Source organism: Typopeltis vanoorti, chromosome 7 (genome assembly GCF_054136105.1).
Source record: "Typopeltis vanoorti isolate ZY-2024b chromosome 7, IOZ_Tvanoo_1.0, whole genome shotgun sequence".
Taxonomy (NCBI): Eukaryota; Metazoa; Arthropoda; class Arachnida; order Uropygi; family Thelyphonidae; genus Typopeltis; species Typopeltis vanoorti.
The window spans coordinates 4,340,967-4,367,685 of record NC_143555.1 but is presented as its reverse complement, the minus strand read 5'-3'; the positions used below and the strand labels follow the sequence as shown (position 1 = coordinate 4,367,685).

The 26,719-nt window shown below is 35.7% G+C and overlaps 1 protein-coding gene across 2 annotated transcripts in view; it reads right to left on the bottom strand.

The window, feature by feature from the left end:
* The window catches only part of LOC150104457 (wings apart-like protein homolog), a 249,014-nt gene that overhangs the window by 194,125 nt on the left and 28,170 nt on the right, over nucleotides 1–26,719 (bottom strand). For both annotated transcript variants that reach the window (XM_090395636.1, XM_090395635.1), the window contains one exon: nucleotides 21,465–22,740. In XM_090395636.1, the coding sequence (XP_090251762.1) occupies nucleotides 21,465–22,730 (1,266 nt within the window). In that variant the 5' untranslated portion in view covers nucleotides 22,731–22,740. The remainder of the gene's footprint in view (nucleotides 1–21,464; nucleotides 22,741–26,719) is intronic.

The window sequence follows — 26,719 nt, the reverse complement described above, 5'->3', positions numbered from 1 at the left end:
AATAGAACAAGTAAAATATTTCAGCTATTGAGGAAGAGTTTTTTGGGTTAGCAAAACAGGTGTGTAATGCTAAAATGGAAGAAAAAGATCCAGAAGAAGACGAAGATCTAGGCAGATTGATTCAGTCAAAAGTGCCTTAGAAGACTAAATTTTTAAATATGACAATATTTGAGTTCTGACAAGTAATAGACTAATTTGGAGGGAAATTATTAATAAGAGATCAGTAGCCTATATACCCTTTGAGGATATACACTATGTTGACAAAAGTATTTGGACACCTAGTCGTGGTAAAAAAAGCATTTTAATTACATTTCTAGTACCAAGTGAGACCACCTTTGGCCTGAATGACAGCAACTATCCTTCAGAGCATGCTTTCAAACAATTTCTGATATGTTGCAACAAGAATATTCTTCCAAATCCTTGTACAAAGCTACCCACATTGCTGATGATGGCTGCTATGCTCTAGAGCAAATTTGGCATTCTAATTCTTCCCAAACATGTTCAATAGGTTGAGGTCTGGATTCTGAGCCAGCCAGTCCAACACTTCAACGTTGTTTTGTGGAAACCAGTCTCGGACACAGAGTGCAGTATGGCATGGAGCATTGTCGTACTGAAACATGCATGGGTCACTGCCAAAGGAATCCCATACCATTTGAAGCATGAAGTTGTCCAGGATGTCCAGGTAGCCATCAGATGTCATGGTTTTGGGTGCATCCACCAATGGACCAAACCCCATCCAACTGACCCCCCCCCCAATACCATTAGCAAGCCTCAACCAAACTTGACAATTGGAATGATGCAGTCCTGCCAGAACCATTCTCCAGGTAATCTCCAGATCCAAACACAACCATCAGAGTGAAACAAAATGAATCACACTTTGCAAGAGTGATTCATTGCTCCACAGAACCCTATTTTTAATCATCTACAGTCAAGAATGGTGTAAAAGACACAGCCCAAACGTCATTTGGCATTGATGGGGGGGGGGGGGGTAAGTGTGGTTTGTTTGCAGCAGCAGCAGCTCTGCCAAGGTAAATGCAACTCTCTGTGGACAGTTTTAGTGCTGATAGATGTCCCTGCAGCATTTCTCAGGTTGACTGTGGGGTCCATTGCTGATGATGTGGGATGCTCAAACATTCCGAGAAGCAGCAAGTACACATCATCAAGTACAGTGCTGCACTTTACTATCAGCATTCAAATCACCAATATCCCAATGCAAAAACTCATAGTGAATGTCAGTGGCCTCCCATGGCATTTTCCTGCTGTGGTAGCACCATCAACTTTCCATCTAAGAATGATATAAGAAACAGTGGATTTCAGTATATACTGAGATGGGTAGCAATGTCATGGACAGAGAGACCACTGATGTGACACCCAACTAACATCCCATGGTGGAAGTCTGTCAATTCAGCTGAATGTTCAGTCTTGACATCAAGTACAGTGCAAAACAAGCAGTATATCCCACTTTTATTTATTACACAGACACCTCCCTGAATATTTGCATGTGGTAGGATCTGAAATTTGCATGGCACGTAAGGTGTCCAAATACTTTTGTCAACAGAGTGTATATCAGGAAACTGATGATAAGGAAACATGAGTCCTTAGGATACATCTTCTACAATTACTTCATCAGCTCTCATATTTATAATTTTCATCTATACATCAATTTTGTTGCATTTATGCATGGGGTCACTTTTTTACTTCTGTAGAAAAGTAACTTAACTAACTCAAAGACTGATTTAATGGCTGGCAGATAGCATTAGGTTGGTAAATGAATTTACTAACCTAATGCTATCTGCCAGTCATTTCCCTTCCCACCATACTGATTTAATCTAATTTAATCGTTGTGCTCTTATAGCTATTGACCCTCCTGAATGGAAATAAGTTAAATTCCCATCCCCCCCACTCCTAGTCCTGTTAGCTGCCTCGTGGTGACAATAGAGGTGACCCTGGGCAGAATAGGAGGGACATGGCAAACTCGTGGTTGGATTATCCTAGACATGAAAGTCATTTTGCAGTGTCCAAATAAATGCTGCACTTTACTATTAGCATTCACATAACCAAAATCCCCAATGCAAAAACTCATAACAAATGTATGATTACTTTGCATAGGAAAAATCAACAGTACTACACTAAGGATACATGAAGCAGTTTAAAAAACTGATGTGGTCAACTCAGGAATTATCTTAACATTCACCTTTACACAAAAGGACACTTAAAACTATAAAACGAAACATTTATGGAAAAGGATATAACACTAGAGGAACGAAATAATATGCTCAGTTACAAATATTTCCAGAGAACACATATGGCTTGACTTTCTCTGAATTAATTTTGTTTTTATGAGGTCTTAAAGCACACCTTGATGGGACATCAGTTTCATTTTAGTTGCAATCTGATTGAGTATTATGTGTTTTACTGTAATTTTTTGTGCTCTGAAGATGCGATTTGAAATCAAGCAAAATATTAAGAACCCAATAAAATATTTATTTTGTTCTTCTAATGTTTATACCATGAAGCAGTATTAAGAATAACTACTAACATCTAAGTTCATCATTATGCTACAGAAAAGGAATCAGATAGAATTAACTGGGATATTTGGACTTTAACTAGTTTGCTTTAAAACAGCAAACTAGTTAAAGCGACAGACTCAAAGAACAGGAGACTGTTTTGATAGCAGTTATGACATTCCCATAGGAGTGACTATTGTGTCGTCGCTCTGCTCAAATATTATGAATTGAATATTATTAGTAAGCACTGAAAAAAAAAAATTTATTAACCTCAGTTACAACCATAAGAAACTCATGGATCAAGAATGATGGCCACCAGAACATAAAAAAAAAAAAAGCACAATCATATAAATTATTCAGGTTTAAGTTTCAGACTCATCATATGAAGACTAGAGTTTTTATAAACAGTTACAAGGTATAACTCACAAAACACAAACATATTCTAATGGCAATGGGAGATTTGAATTCTGATAAAGGTAAATATACAACATATGCAAGTGTAAAAGAGAAATTGATGAATGTAATGAAATTATAAAGGAGAAGCTTCTTGACTTTTGTACAGAAAACCATCTCTTTGTGGCAAACAAATTCTATCACACCACTGCACAAATATAAATGGACATTCTAGACAGAAAAATTACAAATTTGAACCTTTATTAGTTTGAGGTGCAATAAACAATAACAAAACTATGAAAAGAGGCAGGATGACAAAACATCAACTGCTTTCTCAGTAGTGAACATATACAAGTACTCATTACAGTTCAGGGACACTTTAGTGAAAAGAGTTAATAGTATTAATTGGTACAAATGATTTGAGAGAGGACAAAGAGCATGTCAGAATGGATATCAAGAAGCTGCTTGGAAGGATAAAAGAGAATAGTGTGACAGGAAGGGTAGTCAGTGTGTTGCCTAGGTATGAATGTGGTGAAATGAGGCGGAGAGCAAGGATTATGAATGATATGCTGGCTGAAATGTGTGAGGAGACGGGAGTACAGTTTGTTAATGTGTGGAATGAGTTTGAGGGAAGAAGTGAGCTGTATGGGAGCGATGGACTGCATTTGAGTGGTTATGGTGTGAGTCGCTTGGAGAGACTGCTGCCGGAAGGTAGAGAAGTGAATAGAGAGAATGAATCAGATCGAAAGGAGAGTGATGTGGAAGAGCAGGAGAGTAAGACAGGAGAGATTAAAGAAGTGGATATGAATGGGGAAGTGAGTGGTATGAGTATAGAAAATGAGAGAATGGGTGTGCAAGAGGAACAGTGAAACAGGGAGGCTCAGGGTGGACAAGGGTACACAGCGTGAGAAAGGTGGATGCTCCAAGAGGAGGTGAGAGGATATGTAGGCAGGAAAGGAATGGGATGACCAGGTATCAAGAGGAAACAGTTGGAATTGAAAAGGGTTCTAAAATGAAGAAGCAGAAAGAGAAGTGGCCCCAGTCAAGTATGGAGAGATCACATCTAGTGAGTGGTATCAGTGGAACTAGCTATAAATCCAGAAATGAGCTGTTGTGTTTGTACACAAATGCTAGAAGTATAAAAAAAAAGCAGATGAAATGGTTGCACTAATTGCGTCTGTTCACCCAAAGATTGTTGGAATAAGTGAGACATGATTGGCAGAGGATGACATCCTGACAGGAATAGAGATGGAAGGGTATGATGTGTTTCGTGAGGATAGAAGGGGTAAAAAGGGAGGGGGAGTGCTATTGATGATAGAGAAAGAGTTATGTCCATACAAAGTAGAGATGCAAGATGGAAATAGTGCCAGTGGTTTTGAGGCAGTATGGTGTGAGACAGAAGTGAATGGAATCAAATACTTGGTGGGATGTTGTTATAGACCAGGTAATGTGGATGGTGGTGATAGTGAAATGTATAGTCAAATTAGCCAAGCAAATAAGAAAAGGGTGATCATTATGGGTGATTTTAATTATGGCAATATAGACTGGAATGATGAGATAGCAACTGGAAGTAAAGAAAATAAGTTTCTTGAGTTTCTGAGGGATAACTACCTCAGACAGTATGTAACAGAGGGCACACGAGGATTAAGGGTCTTGGATTTGGTCATCTTATCAGAGGATGTAATTATAAATGAGGTGTCAAATCATCCACCAATTGGTGAGAGTGACCATGAGGTGATTACCTGGGTGGTTGCCAGCAGTGCAAGGACCCCTGTGAGAAAAGGGTATATGTGGAACTACAAGAGGGGTGATTATGAAGAGCTCAAGAGACAGCTTGCGGGTGTAGCATGGAATGAGGAGTTAGCTGGAAAAGAGATCAATGCAGCTTGGGGGATTTTCAAAAACTATCTAGCAGATGCAATGTCTAAATGTATTCCAAGGGTGAGAAAGGTTAAATAAGGTAGGTGTGAGATGGATGAATAAAGAGATCAAGCATGCGATACAGAGAAAAAGGGCATTGTGGAGGCAGCATAAGAGAAGTGGAAATAACCAATTTCATGCGGTCTACAAAGACCAAGCAAGGAGGGTGAGTTGGTTGGTGAGAGTAGCTAAAGAGAGGTATGAACAGCAGTTAGCTAATGAAGCCAAAAAGAATCCTAGGGAGTTCTTTCGATATGTAGCCAGCAAAAGAAAGAATGATTATGGAAGGATGACATTGATTAGAGAAAATGGTATAAAGACAGCTGTTGCAGAATGTGTGGTGAAGATACTTAATAAGCAGTTCATAAAGATCTTTCAATCTTGTGAATGTGACTTCATGGAGAGATTGAGAGCAGTTGATGATGGGGAGGAGAGACTGACTGTAAGTGAGCAAGAGGTGTTTGGGGAGTTGAGTAAACTAGATGTAAATAAGGCTGTGGGACTTGATAATATATCACCGCATATTCTGAAGGAAAGTGCCAGAGAGTTGACAACTACTTTGACATATTTTTTTAATACGAGTCTTGCACTTGGTCAAGTTCCTAAGGAGCGGAAGGAGGGCAAGATTGTGCCACTTCATAAAGGAGGTGATCAAACTCAAGCATCAAACTATAGGCCTATCTGAGTCTCAGGTGTTGTGGTTAAGTTGTTGGAGAAGCTTGTGAGAACTAGGATCCAGAGTTGGGTAGACAACAATGGTATAATCTTTGATGGACACCATGGGTTTGCTAAAGGGAGGTCATGTTTTAGTAATCTACGTACTTATTACAATAAAGTGACTGCTTCCTTGAACAGAGGAGAAGGATACACAGTAATATACTTGGATTTCGCAGAAGCTTTTGATAGAGTACCTCATGATAAGTTGACAGTCAAACTAAAGCAGATGGGGTTGGATATTAGATTAGTGCATTAGATTGGAGGCTAGCTATCTGATAGGTATCAACAAGTTGTGTATGGGGGTGCGATATCCAGGAAAAGGAAAGTCACTAGTGGAGTGCATCAGGGGTCTGTTTTAGGGCCATTACTATTAACTTGTATATTAATGATATTGGCGAAGATTTGGATGGAGATATTCAGTTGTTTGCAGATGATGCAAAGGTGGAACGAACCATAAAGAGTAGTGAAGATGTTGTGGCCTTGCAAGAAGACTTGAATAAATTGAGTGATTGGGCACAGAAATGGGGATGTAAGTTCAATGTTGCAAAATGTAAGGTTTTAAAATTTGGAAAACAAAGATGGGATGCAGAATTTATGCTTGGTGAGAATATATTGTTGGAAGTAGAGGAAATAAGAGATCTGAGGGTGATAGTGGATAAAGATCTAAAATTTAGGGGACACATCGCCAAAATTGTGAAGACAACACAAAGGCTTCTGGGAATGATGTGGAGGACACTGACGTGTAGAAGTAGGGAGATTCTTGTTCTGTTGTATAAGGTTTTGATTATGCCACACATGGACTATTGTACCCAGATTTTGTCGCTGGGTTTTCGGAGGGATGAAGAGATGTTGGAAAGGGTTCAAAGGCAACTGACTAAGGTAGTTTCTGACCTCTGGAATGTTGAGTATGAGGAAAGATTGAGAAGATATAATTTGCAGAGTCTGGTGGAGAGTAGGAAGAAGGGAGATATGATAGAGACCTACAAGTTGGTAAGGGATTGTTATAAGATCAATGGTGGAGAAGTTCTACAGAGAATAGTGGGAGATCAGGGGGAGAAAAAGAGGTCATTCCTGGAAACTGTATAAAGAGGGTTTGAGTAGGGGAGTGAGAGGCAGGTTTTTTTCATGCAGAGTTGTGAATGATTTGGAATGCCTTACCTGAGAGTGTGGTGTCTGCGAGGAGTTTGAGTGTGTTTAAAGCTCGGTATGATGAGATGTGTGTGTGTGATAAAAGGACCTCCCAGATGAGTCTTTGACTGCATGAGGTCTTGGGGTAATAATAATAATAATAATAATAATAATGAGGTTAGTACAATATCAAGCCAAGTTTATATGAAACAGATAAACCAAACTAGTCATATACAAACAAGTTTTCAAACCAAACTAAACATATTAATCTGAGAATAAGTGAGAATTAAAGCAACAAATGATCATACTGCAGATAAGTCATGAATTCTGAGAAAAATTAGAGGAGTGAAATTAAAACAGCAAAGTTTCTGATATTTTAATATGTAAGCCGAAATAATCTAAGAATCAAATATATCAACAAATGGCTTTCATCAAAATCTCTGTGTCCCTTTTCAGTTCATGTTATGACCCAAAATAGTTGCAAGCAAATTATAAGCACATCCAAAAATAATTTTGTAAGGGAGAGTTAATAATTTCCACATAGTAGTAATACTTTCTTTTCCCTTGCTAAATCTAGTTGCAATAATTTTTGCATCCCTGATTCCACATTTTTGCAAATGACCCACATGTCTAAAAATGTAGGTATTGTTTTCTTGTATGACATGATCCAAAAAACGTTGAGAAACACTGCTCTAAGTTGTGTGGGTGCGTGGCCATGCAGTAACTGAAATGCTCCCGTGTACATTGAACTGCTTCCATTCAAGAATTGACACACAGTCATTTGTTTTCTATGTATATCACAAAAAATATTCAAAATGCCATGCAGTCGTCAGGTCGTGTAAAAATTTTCAAATTAGTAGGAGGTCCACACAGTTGTAAAAAAAAATCAGACGGAATGTTGGAATTAAAAGAAAATGATGGTACAAAATCACAGAATGTTATGCAGGCTGGGAAGTCACATGGTTAAGCATGGTCACTGCTCAATAGTGAACTCAGGAAGTTAAAACTTCCCAACTATAGACTATGGAATATAGAAGATAAATATCAAAAAGGGGCCTGGAGAAATTACTTTGAAATGTTGCTAAAACAAAATAGAAGTGACAAAAAAGGTGGTAAAAAATATTTAATGAGGAATGCAATTAATACTTGAGATATAGTTCGCCCACCATTTCTAGATCCCTTCTTGGCTTTGTGCCAAGAATAGTCGATTCATGCTGAAGGGGAGAAAGAAATGAAGGATGTACGAAAAATATTTAATGAGGAATGCAATTAATACTTGAGATATAGTTCGCCCACCATTTCTAGATCCCTTCTTGGCTTTGTGCCAAGAATAGTCGATTCATGCTGAAGGGGAGAAAGAAATGAAGGATGTACGAATTGGTCGCCAACATGCGAAATCACGTGCTTTCTTGTCTGTCGCTGTACTAGTACTAGCTTGATTTTTGTTGTTCTCTTTTTGCATTATTTTTTTATTATTAATTTGTATGATGGATCCAGTAGAGTCAACAAGTTCTGTTGTTAAACGTTTCAGTAGCTCTTGCAAAAGAATATTGAATAATGTGCTGACATTCTGCGAAAAAGAATCGTCAGAAGGCCGTCTTCTTGTTCCCCTTTCTCAAGTCATAAAACGTGCGGGTGTATCGGGGTCGACTGTTAAAAGAATTCGTAGGGAATCAAAAGGTGAAGGTAAGCCAAAATTTAAATCTCCTAAAAAAAAAAAAAAAAGCGCTAGAGAAAGAAAACCATCGAAACCGTAGCTTTGAATGATTTTGATGTAGACGTTATAAGAAGAACTATTCATGAATTTTACGTATTCGAGAAAAGAGTGCCAACTATTCTGAACTTGATTCCTGTGCTTAAAGAAAAAATTAATTTTCCTTGGAAAAGAGAAACTTTAAGGAAAATACTTCATGAAATCGGATTTTGTTTTAAAAAGTCCCAGAATAAAAGGAAACTTATCATGGAGCGAAGTGACATTGTTTTATGTAGAACGCAGTATTTGCACGTATTAACACTCTACGTACATTTTTCCAACTGTTATACAAGCAAAATAGTTACACTTTAAAAACAACAATGTTCGTAAAAGAAAAGCTAAATTTTCCGACCTGTAATAATAAACAAACTCAGTTTGTTTATTATTACATCCCAGAAGACAGACTGATTACCCTATTATCGGAATGGATTCTCCTTTTTCTGACATGCGTAGTAGTTTCGAGGGACCTCAAATCGGTGGGCGAACTATAGAAAAAATCATCAAAAACCTGAAATGTGGAAGGGCAGCTGAAGTAGGTGATATCTGACCAGAGGTGACAAACATGGAAGTATAAAAGTTTTATGGTGACTAAGCTGCATAGCTGAAAACTGGTTAGAATTCTAGATGACTGAAGTAGAGCTATTATAGTACCGATCAATAAACATAAAAATGAAATAGAATATGAGAATTATAGAAGAATTTTTTCTACTGAGTGTTCCTGGTAAGTTTAATGTATGCATAACATGAGAAGAGATTAAGAAAAAATATAGAAAAGAAACCTGAAAAACAAGATGAATTCATGCATAGGGGTTTGTTAGAATCAGATTTTCACTTTAAGACAAACAGTTGAGAAATCATGAGAATATAACAAGAATCCGTTTAGTAGATCTGGAAAAGGCATGCATGCATATATATATATATATATGACAAGGTGCCAAGAGAAAAGATGTTCAAAATGATACAATTATACTGGAAATGGGACGTTGTGTAAACCAGTACACAGTATATATTTGAGTTATAAGTCAACAGAAGACTGCTTAGTGTAAAATCAGGTGAGAGACAAGGATGTACACTGTTGCTACTGTATTTATCATCTATATGCATCCTATTTTGAAGTGGCATAAAGCCTCATATCATAACTTCTTCCTTAGCTAGTTCTTAGCTGCATGCACCAGCTGCTTCCATTCCTTTCTGTCTTGAGCTTTTTTGTTCCAGTTCTGAATTCCCATCACATCTAAGTCTTCTTGGATGTTATTCTCCCAACGCATTCAGAGTCTATCTCTGGGTCACTTTCCATCAGGCTTCATCTTGAATGATGGTTTAGCCATTCTTTACACGAGTCCATGATATCTCAATCTGCTTGCTCGAATCTCATAAACTAGAAGTGGTGATCTATAGAGGTCATATAGTTCTTGGTTATGTCTTCTTCTCCATTCTCCTGTTGTGTTATCTCTTACAGGTCCATAGACTTTTCTGAGGATTTTATTTTCAAAGATCTGCAACACTTCTGCATCTTGGTCTGTTATGTTGCAGGTTTCTCCTCCATACGAAACAATAGGTCAAATGATTGTCTTGTATATTTCTGTTTTAACTCTGCTTGATAGAATTTTGGAATATAATAAATGATGTAGTGAATGACAAGATCTATTGGAGGCATGTATTCTAACTTTTATTTCTACTAATTTTATTATCTTGAGTAATCAATGTTCTAAGATATTTGTAATCCTAATTTTTCAGGGGGCAATTTTGAGTTTTCTAAATGTTGTTCTAATGTCTTCAACATTTTCTCAAACAAGACATATATCTGCATATCCTAATATTGATGTTCTGTTTGTTATCTTTTCAATTTCTCGAATGCATTTTTCTCATGCTAAATTAAAAAGGATGGAAGAAAGGGCATCTCCTTGTTTTAATCCTGTCTTAATATCAAAAGGTTCAGAGCTTGATTAGTCGTATTATCTTATAAGATATTCCTAGTTCATCTAACACTCCTCAAAGTCCTTCGCTATGAATGCTATCATTTGCTTTTCTAAAGTCTACAAATAAAATATGGACTTGCAGATTGTATTCCCATTTTTTTTCTGGCATCTGTCTAAGTGTAAATGTTTGGTCAACTGGTGACCTATTTCTTCAGAATCCTGCTTGATATTTACCAATATTTTCTTCAACATAAGGTAAGATTCTTTTTAGTATAATATTAGATAAAATTTTGTAGCCTGCTGACAGTAGCGATATTCCCCCTGTAATTTTCACATTCATATTTGTTTCCCTTTTTATAATCTGGAATTATTAGCGATTCTTTCTATTCTGCAGATATCTCTTCTTTTTCCCCATATTAAATTTACCAGATATCTATATATGAGAGGTTAATTCATTATTCCCATATTTAATGAGTTCGGCTACTATTCCATCAGTACTTGGTGCCTTGTTTTTGAGCAGCTTTATACTTTCCTCTACTTCAGCTAGGGAAGGTTTAATTATTTCTGGTTGACAAGTATGATAAGAATTCTGTTTGAAAGACACAGTAGGTTCATCACAGTTTAGGAGTTTGTTAAAGTACTCTCTCTACCTGATTGTTATTTCATCTCTAGTGGCTAGTATTTGTCCATTGCTATTGTTGATTACTGTTGTTTTCATATGTGGGCCTGTTTTTTGGTATTTAGTTTCATGGAAAAATTTTCTGGGATTATTTACTGGAAAGTATTTCTGGATTTCTTCAATCTCTGTTCACGAAAGAATTTTCTTTTCTGTTGTCTTATTATTTTACTGGCTTCCTTGGCTTCATATCAAAACTAGGCTCTATTGCTAAATCTAGGCCTCTTCATGCAGATAATGTTATACTCTTAAATAACTGAATAATTGCTGTAATGAATTTGGTATGAAAATCACCAATAAAAAGAAAGACTATGAAGACAGGTAGAACTGCATTCTGATTGGGAAACCCATGGAACAAATAAAACATATCAGCTATTTAGGCACAATTTTTAGTGAAGATGACAAATTACATATGGAACTAGACAACAGAATAAGTAAAGCTGGTATAGTAGGAAGTCAACTAAATAAATTTAAATGGAATAAGCGAGAAATTCACCAAAACTAAACTAGCAATATACAAGACAATGTTCAAAATAGTTTAAAGCTATGGATCTGAGAGTTGGTTAGAAATAAAGCACTTGATCAAATATTTCAGACCATAAATATGAGAGTTCTGACAAAAATTAGGTTGGTGAACAGGTGGTATCAATGGCAGAAACATTAAAAATGAAGATATTATGAAGGTACTTGCATTAAGCAATGCGTAAGCAAAGCAAAGGTTAGCAAAACTTTGTGTCATCTCATAGATAGCAGATTTTGATGCTATGGATTTATCTCTGGCAGATAGATCCATAGCCTCAAAATTTGCATCTAATACTGGAATACAAGAGGAGATATTCTTTCACCCACTCTCTTCCTTTCGTAGATCAGTGACTGCAAATCCAATCCTCGTGTTGATTTTTCAATGACGAAAATACACATCTAAAGATAATAATTAACATACTAAATTTATTTAACTAATTAAAGTACTAAGTCTTGGTTACCGATATATCTTCAAAGGCACAAAGAAATATACTAAGCATGTACATACAGGCAAACCAGCAGGAAGGCAAAAACAGACCAAGTGTAAAAGATAGGCTTCTACAGTCCTAATTGGTACCATTTATGGGTGCAGCGATGGAATCTTGCTGAAGGTCTCAAAATGGTCTCACAGATTTTTGGTGTAAAGTGATACAACCAAATTTGTTTAGGTTTGGAGAATATTATTGTGCTGTGGCTGATTCCAGAAATACTCTCTCTCTGCTTCTGTATAAGAGGGAGACCCCCCCCACCCACTAGATCCAGTGAAATATATATCCATAGCAGGGTCTGCTGCTCCAGAATGGCAGTTTCTAGGTTGTTTTAGATATATCCTGGCAGTTCTTTCAGTTTGTCTGAAGTATGCATGTTTGAAGGGGCAAGGAATGCTGTAGAGACCAGGATGATCTTAGATGATGGAGAGCATCTTTTGGGGAACAGATAAGGGTAGCTAATTTTTGATAGTGTCTGAAAGAGATCTGTATGTTATACCTCTCAAGAATGCATGCAATTTTTTTCTGAGTTGCTCCAGATAAGAGGGATGGCAATGGGTTTTTTGTGTTCTGGAAGGGGGGGGGGGGGAGTTGAACAGAAAACCGGTTGAGTTCACGAAGGGGAAGCCACTGACAAAAAAGTGTCCCGAATGCACCTGATCTCAGTGGAGAGGCTAGTGTGATCAGAGTGAGGTTCTAGCTTTCTTTGCTAAAGTTATGGATAATGTCATACTGTTTTACAGCATACCATGAAATAGAAATAATTAGTATTTAGAAAAGGAATGAGGCAGAAACAGAATGTTAATAAGAAAGTGATCTGAGCAAGTCCACAAGAGAATGGTCATCTATTGACTAGGTTGTCCTCTTCTAGGAAAAAAAAATGTAAAAAATGAAAGACACAGTTACAAAAAAAAAAAAAAAAAAAAAAAAAGTATTTTTTTTTTCTCTTAAATATAAACCCCTATATGCAATGAGTTGTAAAACCTGGAACATATCGGCAGTGTGTGTGTGTGTGTGTCAGTAGTTAAGAAGAAAAGAACCTGCTGCCATTTGTTGTACATGTGGAACAGTAGCTGGGAACACAGAATGATGGAGATTGTTATAAAGAACAGAGATGAATAGAATGAAAGAGGAGGGCAAGAAGTCAGTCTGGCAGGTAGGAAACTAGACAGTGGATGTTATAATTGACATGAAATTATAATCTTGCCCAAATGTAAGAAAAGTAAAAAAAAACTTCCTAAACAATGGATGCAGAAGGAAGTTAAAAAGTTATGGTGGCCAGTTCAGCAGAAGAATGTCTACATGAAAATATCTTCAGAAAAAGGGATAATGTATAAACTAAATGTTAACAGTGCACAAGAGAAAGATCATCTAGTACAGTGTTTCCCAAACTTTGTACCTGTGTATACTTTTTAAAATTTTAGTAACACAGGCATATCCCCCCCCCCTTCCTAACTTCTCAAGCAAAGGCAATTTGGGAAAACTTATAATAACATTTCATCCAAGTAATTAGTGAGTAATTATAAAGGTATTTGTTTTTAATATTTGCATTATAATAAATTACTACCATAGGAAACATTTTTAAATTATTAAATACATTTTAGTTAAATCTAATATGCGCAGAATAGAAACAAAAATTATTAAATTTTTGTTTCTATGAAATGGCATTTACATCCGCATCGCTAGACAGGCAGTCTAGTCAATTCCAGCGGCCGACTATAGCAACTTTTCCAAGTCTTTCCTCAACCAGTTGTTATATCATAATTTGTTGATATCTGGCACATGCAAGTAGGATTTCCCTCTTGGAAACTTCGATTTTCTTGATCCTGCACCAGATGCCGTTTAATATGATTGATAGCTTTGGCCAGATTTTTTTTTTTTTTTTTGACTGCGGCTAAATATAAGATTGCGTTTTATGCTGTAGGCAAATAAAAAGCCAGACGAATGTAAATAAAATAATGCAAAGATATATAGGATGGATATTAATTCCAGAACAAAGTTTGAGCACAACCTAAGAGAAGGGGAATACTATCTGGGCTAGAACCCTTGCTTGTAACCATGTTATTTAAGATTCTTCTGATGACTAATAAAAGATATGAGAATATATGTAAAGAATTGGGGAAATGTTGTATGGTATACTCAGAGATAATTTGTATCATTAATACAGGAGCTGGAAGAAATGATGATGCTAGGAAATCAGCCTTTCTCTTTTGATGAGGTAACAATGGTACCATCTCGATGTGTGTGTGAGAGAGAGAGAGAGGTAAAAGCATGGAAGGACATCCAACAGCCTTAACAAAGAAAAACACTCAGCAGCTATCTAAAAGTTTCTGCATCTGACATTTAAAGTCAGATATAGATTAAGGTGCGGTGTAGGTTGCAAAGCTGAGGGGGGGGGGAAATTGTCTCACGCCAGTTCTGAGTGAGTGAGTGTGAGAGAGAGAGAGAGAGAGAGAGAGACAAAGAGAGAAGTGGAATGAAAGCCTTCATTCCAGTAAGTATTATTGCAAATACTCATTCAGAACAGGCATACAAATTAGGAGAGCAAAAATGGTAATTAGACCATGGGAAGTGGAGCAAAAATCACAAAAATCTCATTCTTACTTTAGCACCACTATGGTGCTAAAGTGAGAATGAGAATGGCCAGGTATGAAAGACATTCCACAGAAAGGAAGCTTGGCTGATTATAATTAACTCGATCAGCTGAATTGGAGAAGTGCAGATAGTGTGAAGACAGTCCAACATTTGGATTGCAGAAAATCAAGGTCAGAGGGGTGATCATAATTTGGAGAACAAGAAACACAGCCAATAAAAACAGACAAATGTGGTTAAGGTAAATATGTGCTCAAGTAAATCAAGTGGAGCTTGGGGAAGGGGGGAGAGAGAATTCTGACATTAGCATTCCAAGACATTTATGAGATGTGACAAGGATGTCACAACTCATAAAATATTTATGAGTAGTTGATTTACAATCCTTCTGAACAACAAGAATCATGCAAATTATTGTTCAGATAGCTGAATTTTTTTTATGAGACCATAAGCTGAGAGCTGTGGAAGTAAATGGTCAAGTTGATACCTGTAAGTGGTGATGCACATATTTATGTTAAGACCCTTTTATGTGTGGTTCCCACCCACAAAGGTTATCAGTTAACCTATAGTACATTTGTACTGTGGGTAGGCTAAGGATTTTGTTCTCCTCATTTTTTATCAATTTTACAAACATCCATTCCCATGGCAGGATTCAAAACCACAACGTATTGGTTGGAGAGTGGGTACACTAACCATTTGGCCAACCAGGATGGCGATATGGATGGGACAAAGGGTTTTTGTTGCTGTTTAGATTTTTGTTTTTGTGATTTTTGATATTGTTTTTAAGGTATTTAAGGTGCCCCTATAATTTCTTACCATTACAATATTTATTATGATTATTTTTAATTTAATACATTCTTGAGATAACATCCCCCCCCCCCCAACTGAATGGAAGAATTCTAGTCAAAGCAAATAAGTTACCAAGTCAGTCAAGTCAATACCAGTGGCTGAATATGTTTCAAACAGCATAAGGTGGACTTAACCTTTCGTTTCATTACTTTCATCATTTTTCTGCTTTCCCAAATCTCAGTTCCTTGAATGGAGATTTAAGGAAGTGAGAATTAAGAAGGGAGGAAATGATGAAATATATATATATACAGGGTGTTCGGGATAAATTTGACAGTTTCGTAAGGAAAAAGAAAATCTTCTTTATATCTATTAAATTTAATGAATTGACAAAAAAACATTACAGGCAGAGTTAATTACAATACTATCAACAAGATTTACTCAAAATAACCACCATTAGCATCGATCACAGCTTCAATTCTGCTTCGGAACCTCGAACAAGCTGATGCTACAGTCTCCCTGGGAAGGGCCGCAAAAACTGTTTTAATTTTATCCATTAACTGGGCTTTTGTATTACTGGAAGTGCGATTGGTGTCTTTTTCAACTGCGCCCCATACAAAATAATCCATGGGGTTAAGGTCTGGGGAGTTTGGAGGCCAAACATTTGGACTGGTGAAGTCGTAGAAATTTTCAGACAACCATTTTTGACTTTTCCCAGAGGTGTGGCAAGGGGCCGAATCCTGCTGCCATACATACGGCCTACCATTGGCTACCCTTGTTATCCAGGGCTTGACTACAGTTAGCAACTCCACAAACAAAGCCCGAATTCCAATGCCAGGGTTCTTCAACACCTGTTCCTGCAGATTTGCGAGGAATTCTGCTGTACGAACGCAATCAGATCGTCTGCTAGGGATCTTTCTTCTTGCTACATCCTCGTAGTCACCATTGCAAGTCTCTAGTTCATGCCTGATTGTTTTTACTGTATTCAGGGAGCATTGGGCAGCAGTCGTAATATCCTTATTTTGATGGCGGGCACGAATCATCATGATACAAGTTATTCTCTTCCATGATTCAGGTGGGTTCCAGCTATCCATCCTTTCTGACATCTTGTATGTGAATGAAGAAGGGTCCAAACTTTTAAATGAAGAGAAGTGTGTGTTAATACATGTAACTTACGGAAAAATATAATTAATTATAAATATGTCAAATTTATCCCGAACACCCTGTATCTACATTTATTTCACATTAAATATGGAAATAGACAATAGAATTACTAAAGTTGGCATGGTAGAAAGTCATCTGAATAAATTTATATGGGATAAGAAAGAAATCAGTCAAAACACTAAATTAGCTGTGCAAAAGAGAGTATTCAAATCAATTTTAACTTATGGATCTGGGAGATGTGTTAGAAATAAAACACTTGATCAAAGACTGGATAACACAGATATGAGAGTTCTGTGAAAGATTAGAGAAGTGAACAGATTGCATCATTCAATGGTGGTATCATATTAAAATTGAGGACATTAGAAAAGAACCTGACATTGTTAGCAATTCAGGAATGTGTTAGCAAAGCTAATCTCAGATGGTATGGTCACTTAAACAGAATGGGAGAGAAAAGATTAGCAAAATGAGTGTTCTTTGCCAACCTGGCAAAGAACACTCATTTTGCTAATCTTTTCTCTCCCTTTTCTCTCTTCTAGGAAAAAGACCTGGAGAAAGACCAAGATGTAGATGAATTGATACAGTAATAAGTGCCTTAGAAGACAGAAATATAAGTTCTGATATGTTGTAGTCTTGACAGATAACAGATTAATTTAAAGGAAAATTAGTACTGGTGTAACATTTTCATGTGGTATACTACCATAATATCCTGTACACCCCTGAAGGTACATATCAGGAATTTGATGATGTTTATTTCAGCCCCTTGTTTTCCATTCCTTGTTATGCCTCTTATTCTTGGTATTTATTTCTCTTAAATATACTGTTGTGTTTCCCGCACTAATATTCCAAATTTTATTAAATTCTGTACAGTCAGAGTTGAGCTGCTGGTCTACACTTTTGACAATTTGGAACAATTCTGATATGTTTGTCCCCTTTGTGTCATGCAAATGGTCTGACCAAAACAAAAATTGAACCAGACTGATCAATTTTTGCAAAGATTCCAAATACCAAATGTAGAGGCTAATGACTTGATGTGAAGAAACTACAAATGCAAACTTTATTTGCTTATACTTGGTTAAAGGATTAAACAGAGAATATAATTTCTTGGTATCTTTAATTAATAGCATTACCAAGTGAAAAATCTTTCAACATCCTGCTCTGATTAAGAGTATTTTAATAAGGTGATATACCTTTTCACTACTTGTATATGTGGAGTATATAACTTCTGCATTACTTCAACCTTGATATCTCTTCTGGGTCTGGCTCCCAATGTGATAACATTTAATAATGTTTAACTATAGAATAACATGTAATACCACAGTAAAAATAAATTTATTATGTAAATATTTCATCTTACATATCATAAGGCATTATCAGTACAAACAGCAACAACAACAATAAGGAATTGAATAAAGAAACAGTAGAGCACATGCTAAATTGGAATCCCTCTATGTATACAGTCGAGTCTTCATGGATTAAAACTATTGGGTTGAAAATAATTAAAAATAAAATATATATAAGAGATTACAAATTTATTTAATACAATCGAGGATAACAATTTCCCACACTTTTGGAATAGTAAGAGTGTTATTACTATTGAGGTTAGGTCGATGAAGTAGAGCTTCAGCACTTTCTTTGTATAAATTCATGTTAATATATGGATCCATGCAGCAGCTTGGTATTTTCCCAAAGGATCCTGTGGTTAGTGTTTTCGATGCTGTTGTGCCAGGTCAGATTTGTGAGGTTTGATAGGCCAGGTGTGGTCTTGATGTTAATTAAGAGATATGTTTATTTACAGATCTTCGTTTGCCCATAGTAAGACAATGAATAACCCAACTAATAATTAACCACACTCATATACAGCAATCCAGACAAGAGGAAGCCCACAGGACTCCTATACTCTAAACTAAAGGCATCTCTGAATGTGTGGTAAAAATTATGAAAAAAAGTATACTCACTGCTACCTATAAACCCTCAACAAATTCATAACCTACTACCTTCCCCAAAAGGCAAACTCTCACCAATGATGCTACTTAACTTGTCTTACTAAGACCACGTCCAGATTATCACACCTCACAAATCTGGCCTGGCACAACATGGAATTGAAAACACTAACCACAGGATCCAATGGAAAAACACCAAGCTGCTGCATAGATTCATATATAACATGAACGTTTATATATTTTGGGATTAAACCAATTATATATTGGTTTAATCCTTCATCCAAGTAAGCAAACAAAGTTTGCGCCTGAAGTATTTTCAGAACTGGGGCAACTTGTGGCAAAGGTGGTATTAACTTCTCATCACTTGCCTTAGTATCCCATAATGCAAAGCACATCTCCTTGCAGACATGTATAATGCTATGCATTAAGGGAAGGGTCACTACCCAGACAGGTTTCGGCCTTTATTGAGGTCTCATCAGTGGGAGCCAGACCCAGAGGTGGTGATACTAAGGTGGAAGTAATGGAGAAGTCATATTTCCACATACCAGTTGCCAAAAGGTGTCACACCTTATTAAAATTCTCTGGATTAGAGATAAGTTGATGGGAGATGTGCTTTGCATTATGGGATACTAAGGCAAGTGATGAGAAGTTATACCACCTTTGCCACAAGTTGCCCTAGTCCTGAAAATACTTCAGGCACAAACTTTGTTTGCTTACACTTGGATAAAGGATTAAGCCAAATATATAACTGGTAGCATAGCCAAGTGAAAAAACTTCCATCAACATGAACATTTATACAAAGAAAAGTGCTGAAGCCCTACTTCATCAATCTCAATCATAATGAGTGCCTCACTATTTCAAAAGTGTTGGAGATTGTTATCCTCAATTGTATTAAATAAATTTGTAATATCTTATATATTTAATTTTTAACTAATTTTAATTATGTCCAGCCCAATAGTTTTAATACACAAACATGCGACTATATGCATAGAGGGATTCCAATTTAATACATGTGCTCTACTGTTTCTTTATTCAATTTCTTATTGTTGTTCGCTGTTTGTACTGATGATGTCTTATAATGTGTAAGATGAAATATTTACATAATAAATTTATTTTTTAGTGTGGTATTACTTGTTATTCTATAGTTATGGATACTCCACAGGTGTCATTATACAAGAAATTTAATAATGTTTGTCTTTGGGTTTGCTTGCTTCCTGGGAGTAAAGAAGCACTTCTGGATGGCAAGCTTTTGTCTGTGAATGAGTGGAGCTATTGAGTTTCCTATCCTTGAGTGATGAGTTTAGTAGTAATCCTTTAAGGTCACTCAGTGGGATTTTGGACCATCTTGTAGATCACTCAGAGTTTTGGGAGAGGTCGAAACCAGTCAAGGTAGTAGCCCTTCCCAAAATGCATAGTATTACACATGTCTGAAGGTAGCATCAGTGGCAGAATCTCGTAAAAAATTAATAAATTAGGAAAGAATTTGACATTATTAACATTCAGGGATGTGTAAGCAAAGCTAATCTAAGGTAGTATGATCACTTAAATAGAATGGAAGAAGAATGGGTAGTAAAACTGGAATGCTGATGCCAAGATATGAGAAAGTCGGTGGAAGCCAGATTATTTCTCAAGATTACTTCAACCTTGGAATCACTTCTGGGTCTGGCCCCGACTGATGAGACTTCAATAAAGGTCAAAACTGGTCTAGATAGTGACCCTTCCCATAATGCATAGCATTATACATGTCCGTAAAAATAAGTGCTTTGCATTATGGATACTAAGGCAAGTGATGTGAAGTCATTAGCTTTTATATATGAGTTGCCCAGTGTCCTGAAATTACTTTAGGCACAAACTTTGTTTGCTTACACTTGGATAAAGGATTAAACCAGAATACAATTTCTTGGCATCTTGAATTTATTGTTGACAGCTTGTCATCGGGCACTGTCTCGCTTGGTGTCAGGAAAATCAAAACTGGACCTCTGCAGAATGGACCAGAGGCATGTGGCCTGATGAATCCCGTTATCAGTTGTAGAGAGCTGACGGGAAGGTGTGGATGTGGCGATGACTGCATGAGGACATGACCCAATTGTGCCAGATCACCTCTGTTCAAGGAGGTGGTGGCTTCGTGATGGTTTGGGGAGCCGTCTCATGTGACATATTAGATTCCTTAGTGTATCTGGAGAGGTCAATAAAAACCGTTAACTACCAGAATGTGCTGGCTGATCACCGACACACTTTCATGGCCTTCATGCATTCTGCAGCCGATGGTCTGTTTCAGCAGGACAATGTGCTGCCCACAATGGACCACAACCCCCAGGCATGGCTCAAGGAACAGTGATCTGAGTTTGGGACCATCCAGTGATTCTCAAGGTCCCTGGATTTAAATTGAATCGGATTTCTCTGGAATGCCCGTAGAGTAAGACATCAGATCCATGTATCCGGGACTGATGTCTAAGGCACAGTTGTGGACAATGCTGTAACAGGCATGGATGAAATTACTTCTGGCAACCCTTCTGCATTTGGTGGAGTCAATGCCTCAGAGAACAGGCTTGTTCTTCATGCTAGAGGAGGTATCTCTAATGATTTGTCCACTGAGTGTACAATATATATGTATGTATTTTTATATCAAATGGAGCATTATTTTCTGAGAGTGAAATTTTTTGCTTCAAACCGGAGTGAAAAAAATTTCGCTCCTCTTGATTAAATTCTCAAAGATAGATATCCTAGAACCTAAACATCAATTGTTTCAATAGGAGAGAAATATATTTACAAAAAAACTAGTTCACTAGTTCATTCCAATCTAGAATTATTGTTTGAGGATCAAAAAGGATTTGTTCTTCAGATATTTATTTCAATCCCTAATTTAAACACAAAATTAAAAATTATAATGTTTAAGACTAATTTACAGAATAAAATGAAAGCAAAAAAATACCACTTTTAAACATATCTAAAACATACAAACCTTCTTTGAACTGTTGAATATACGTCTAGAACTAAAAACATTCCTCTGAACTTTTTTCACATTATTGTCACAAGTTTGTAATGACTCACTAGAGCCCAAATGTGTCCTTGACAATGTACCTGAATTATCTATTGGCTCTGCCGGTTTATCACACAATGTGACAGCCGGTGCTGCTTGTGCCCTGTCAAAAAGGTTTTCATTCTCACTTTCCAGCACACTTAAGTTCTCTGACACTGCTGTCCAAGTATTATTTACAGACACTGAGTCATCGGAAAACTTTTCTAAATTTACACTATGAGAAATAGTATTTATTTCACCAACCTGGTTTCGCTTGTGTGAATATGTATCATATAAAGTTTCACTTATTTCTGATGTCTTGTCATTTGTATAATCTACACATTTAACCTCCTCATCCAATGAATGCATGTCAGAATATGTACTATCTACATTAACTTGATTCCGGTCCCTTGAAATTTCTGAAGGAAATAATACAGAGTCAATCTGTGAACTGTAATGAAAATCTGTTGGTGATGTTTTAGATAAAATATCATCCTTTGCAAATGCTACACTATACACTTGTTCACATTCACTAGCAGTGCTAACAGTACTAGGAGCACACACTGAGGGTGCATTTGATGAATGCCTGAAATGAATACTACTAGTTTGCAATATTTCATTTGTAGTTTTTGCAACTGAACTTTCTCTTAATGAAAATGCATGCCTATTTGTAATGTCTGTAGGCAGGTTTTCACTTTCAATCCTGTTTGTAATCCCATAGCTGTCACCTATAGATAACCTTAATGCATCAAAATCAGATTTTGGTGAAGGAGCTGAAGAATGAACAAAGAACCTAGTTCCTCCACTCTTAAAGAATTTATTTGGTTTCAAGTAAGATTTACTTGGCAACACTGCAGATATTAATGCATTTGGACTGGTATTATGAGACACTTTAGTCTGATGAGATCTTTTGCTGGATAATTCACTTTCTGCATCAAAACTAAAAGGATCTTCTGATGGAGAAGCATGCTTCGGTTCTAGTTTTGGACGCTTTGCTCTATCATTCTTATCTAAACCAATATCTTTTTGACCATTCTGTTGAGTCTTTCTTATAGAAGTAAATGATGTCATTCCCCATCTGTGAACGGCTGCTACAGATACCTTGGCAGTAGAAGGTTTATTGCCCTTGTCTGATAAAAGGTTTTCAAACTGTAAGCTTGTCTTGCATTCTTGTTTTCGGCTGTAGGTTTTTGCACCCAGCCTTGACATTTTTTCAGAACTGAAAAATAATATAATACAAAAATTAAACCCCTGCATTGATGAAACAAGTTTTAAATAACAGTTATAGTACAATATTGTATAGCATATAATATAGTAGATATATTATAATGGTCATTATATTAGAAATACTTATCTTATATGAATAACAAATCAAGGATAAAATTAGCTCAGATGTTGTATTACCTGAACTGAGTAACTTCAGCAACCACCTACTAACAATGAGGAAACAACCACCAGCATGTATAACAAATGAAACATGCACAACGTATTTCACAAGCAATTGTTTTAAATTCAAAGTTTCACATACTGCATATTCTTTAGTGTGTTTTATTGTAAAACTCAGTTATTCCTGATGACGTTGCAAGACTATGTAGTAGTGAAACATAGTATATATATATATATATATATATATATATATATATATATATTTTTTTTTTTTAACTACTTAATCATTATTCTTATTGTAAGTGCAACAAGGAAACAGACAATGTTCCTTCTAAAGGCATTTTAATTTAATATTTAAAAAATTGAGATACTGTGTTTATGCTTGATTATATCAATAACCAGCCACTTTCATCCATGTTTCCATCAAACCATCCTGCAAGCTATCAAAATTAAGTATAAGTCAGAAAGTTCTTAAAGTCAGTTCTTAAAAACTTATTTGCTTAATGAGATTTTTATTAAATTTTTTTTCTCATATGCATGGCTTTTAAGTAAGACTTAAAAGTAGTGGATATAATACACATGTAATATCACTGCAATTTACTTTTATTTCATACATTTCTAATTGTGCTCAATTTCATTTATGATATTAATTTTAAATTCCTTGTATTTGAGAAAATTCTATATTAATCTGGATGAAATATTTCAGTAAATTTAACTGCTTGAAAGATTAAATAACTAGGAGTTCTAACTGTGGGGCTTTCAGCCACCAACCTTGCTGTATACACTGCGAAGAGCACAAAAGCAAAAATGGAAATCTGTAACAGTTTATTGATGGTTCAAAATAACTTGAATTCCTCCAGATTAGCTAAGCCAATACATTCTTATGTCTTCTAATAAGGAATGAAGACTCAAAGGATATATTATCAGGCATATAATACCAATAGGATATGCCATAGCATTTTTGAACATTGAAATATTTAAGTATAATTTCAAAGTGAATTTGCTCCATAGCTACAAAAGATAGAATGTATTTTTCAAGCCCTACACAATCTGATGGTTTAGTCAGCTTAGGTGGGTGCAAATCCCATGTTGGCATGGATGCTTATCAAAGTCTTCAGACAGTACACAATTTTTGTTACTTCAAGCAAGATATGAGAAATGATGAAGTTGTAAAACAATGTCCAATGAACAGATATCTCCATATAGTTAGTGTGATGTCCAATTTACACTTGAGTATAAATTGTTTTTAATATGGTCTAATCTACTTTTACATATTCATCTTCTTTTAATATATATTTTTAACAAATACATAAGAAAAAAATTAATATTTGAAAGTTTGGCTTTCAATTTTATAAAAAAGTAATAATAATAAAAGAACAAGTCTTACATTTTCTTTATAATAAAACCCACAACTTTAAAATGAAACATTTTGTTATTTTATTATAAAATGTATTTATGTTATAAATTAAATTATTTATGTTAGCTTTTGTCTGTTCTATTCCATATTTTTCTACATTCAAGCACTCCATAATTTTCATTAATAGCTTTCTTGTTTGCTCTCACAATGAAAGTAGGGGGGGGGGGATTATACAAACACACTTAAGTAAAATTACTGATTTCTGTCTATAAATATTTGAAACCTATAGTATATTATAATGCCATGGGTGTGCTAAGGGTTAGATAATCCAGAAACCATGCACTAGAGACCAAACATGATACTTTTTTTTTTCCTCACAAGTCACATCAGGCTTCCAAATAAATAAGGTGATGTGGACTCACAGTGGACAATGAAATTAATTTACCAGCTAAGGATGTTCATAAACAGCTGTTTACAGCGGGATATGAACCTTATAGTCTGTTTTGTTTATGATTGAAGACATAAAAAAAAAGGATTATACAGAACCTTTGTGGAATCACACACAACTAAATAAACATATTTTTTGTATACTTCCCTAACACACCTACCATAACTATGTAACAGATATGCATAATTGGCAATTTAGGCTCTCCACAATGGTCAGTCAGCAATGATGTAAAACTTGTTCCTACTCTGATTCTTACCTCACATAAACATGACTTTAAAAAAAAAATTCAAACAAAGTTTGTTAGTGTAATTTGGCACAATAATCATGTATAGTAAATAGATATTGGCAGAACTAGTTCTTATAATTTCAATAGTGTTATGCAAAAAATTACAAGAGCAATCTCCCACTGCTTGTATCAAATTATGGAACCTGTAATTTGAATATAAAACAGCCAATAAGAAAAATGTTAAGCTTCTCATATATTTTGCTTCTTGATCACAGGGGCTCTGAATAGCTTAATTTATTCTTGCCATACTGCTGGTTCAATCTATGAGATTCACATATGAACAAGAACAAAAAGATCATACCACTTATTGTCAATTTTGCTTAAGAAAGGTAAGCAGAGAAGAGAAAAATGAATATTTAAGACTCCATCTGTAATGAAATCAGTATGTTAAAGAAGGATGTTCCATCAGGTCAAGGATGGAACACCCTCCTCTGCTAGTACCTTTTAATTTCCCAAAACAAAAGCTAGCAGATGGGTTCATTTCTACCAACCTTCAAACATGTTAGTTCAGTTCAGTTAATTGAGCTCTATGGTTAAAAACCATTCCTGAAAGGAAAAGATACTACTTAAGCCACAGATTAATAGCCTTGGAAACCAGTAAAAAAAAACCAGAAGCCATTCTTCTGTTATATCATTATGAATGTCATCAAAAGTTAAATGATCTCATAACTGATTGCTATTGAAGGAAAAACTGGACACATGCAAGATGAGAAATTATATTCAGATTATGAACTTCCAAATTTTAAAGGCAGTTACATTTAATTAGGAAAACTGAAATGAATGATATTATCTGCAATTAAGTCTGTGAAATCTCAAAAATGCTAATAGAGGTTGAAATTTACTCAAGTAAAACTCAAATATTTGTTTTTTTGATGGAAGTTATTGTGAGGGGGGGGAAGCAAAATTAGAAACTGCTCATCGATTTTGATTCTTCCAAGTGTGTCAAAGTGATATTATTGGTTATACTGGAAAAAAATATACATTTCATAAACCATCTTTCTTCTCAGAAAAACACAATATGAGAAACAAAACTGATAATCTGTGAAGATTTATAAAGACTTAAGCATAAGTGTCCTCTTGCAGTACAAATACACAAAATATTGCAGCTGCTTCTTGTGAATAGGATCACAGACAAAAAAGAAATAAATAAAACAGAAGTTTAAAAAATAGGTCTCTTAGTAATATTTTTGGATCAGGTTAAAGAATACTGGGCTGTTTCACTGATGTACTCTCAAATAGGAAGGCTCTAAGTCATTGCATTTGTCTTAAAAAAAAAAAAAAAAAAAAAAAAAAAACTAGCAATGCAAAAATCTGATTTTTTGATTGCTGTTTTTTTTTTTTAGCACTCAAAATAATAATGGGACTGTTGAAAGATTATTAATATTATTATTATTACATGACACCTCCAAGGAGTCCAAAGACTAATTGAGAGAGGGCACCTTCTCTACAACTCGGTCTCCACAATCACAAACATCCATGCCCAAGGTGGGATTCAAACCTGCAGGCTTTTGGCTGGAGAGTGGATACACTAACTACTCGGCTAACCAGGAGGGGGGAAAATTATGCTGTTTCCGCTTTTGCAAGTTTGTTAACTCTTATAACTAGACTTGGGTGTAAGTTATATAAAAATAAAAGTTGCAAACTAACTTGAAATATACTTCCAAAATCACCAAGATTTTTCACAGTCAGCATTGAAGATGTAATAAACATGCAAAGTATTT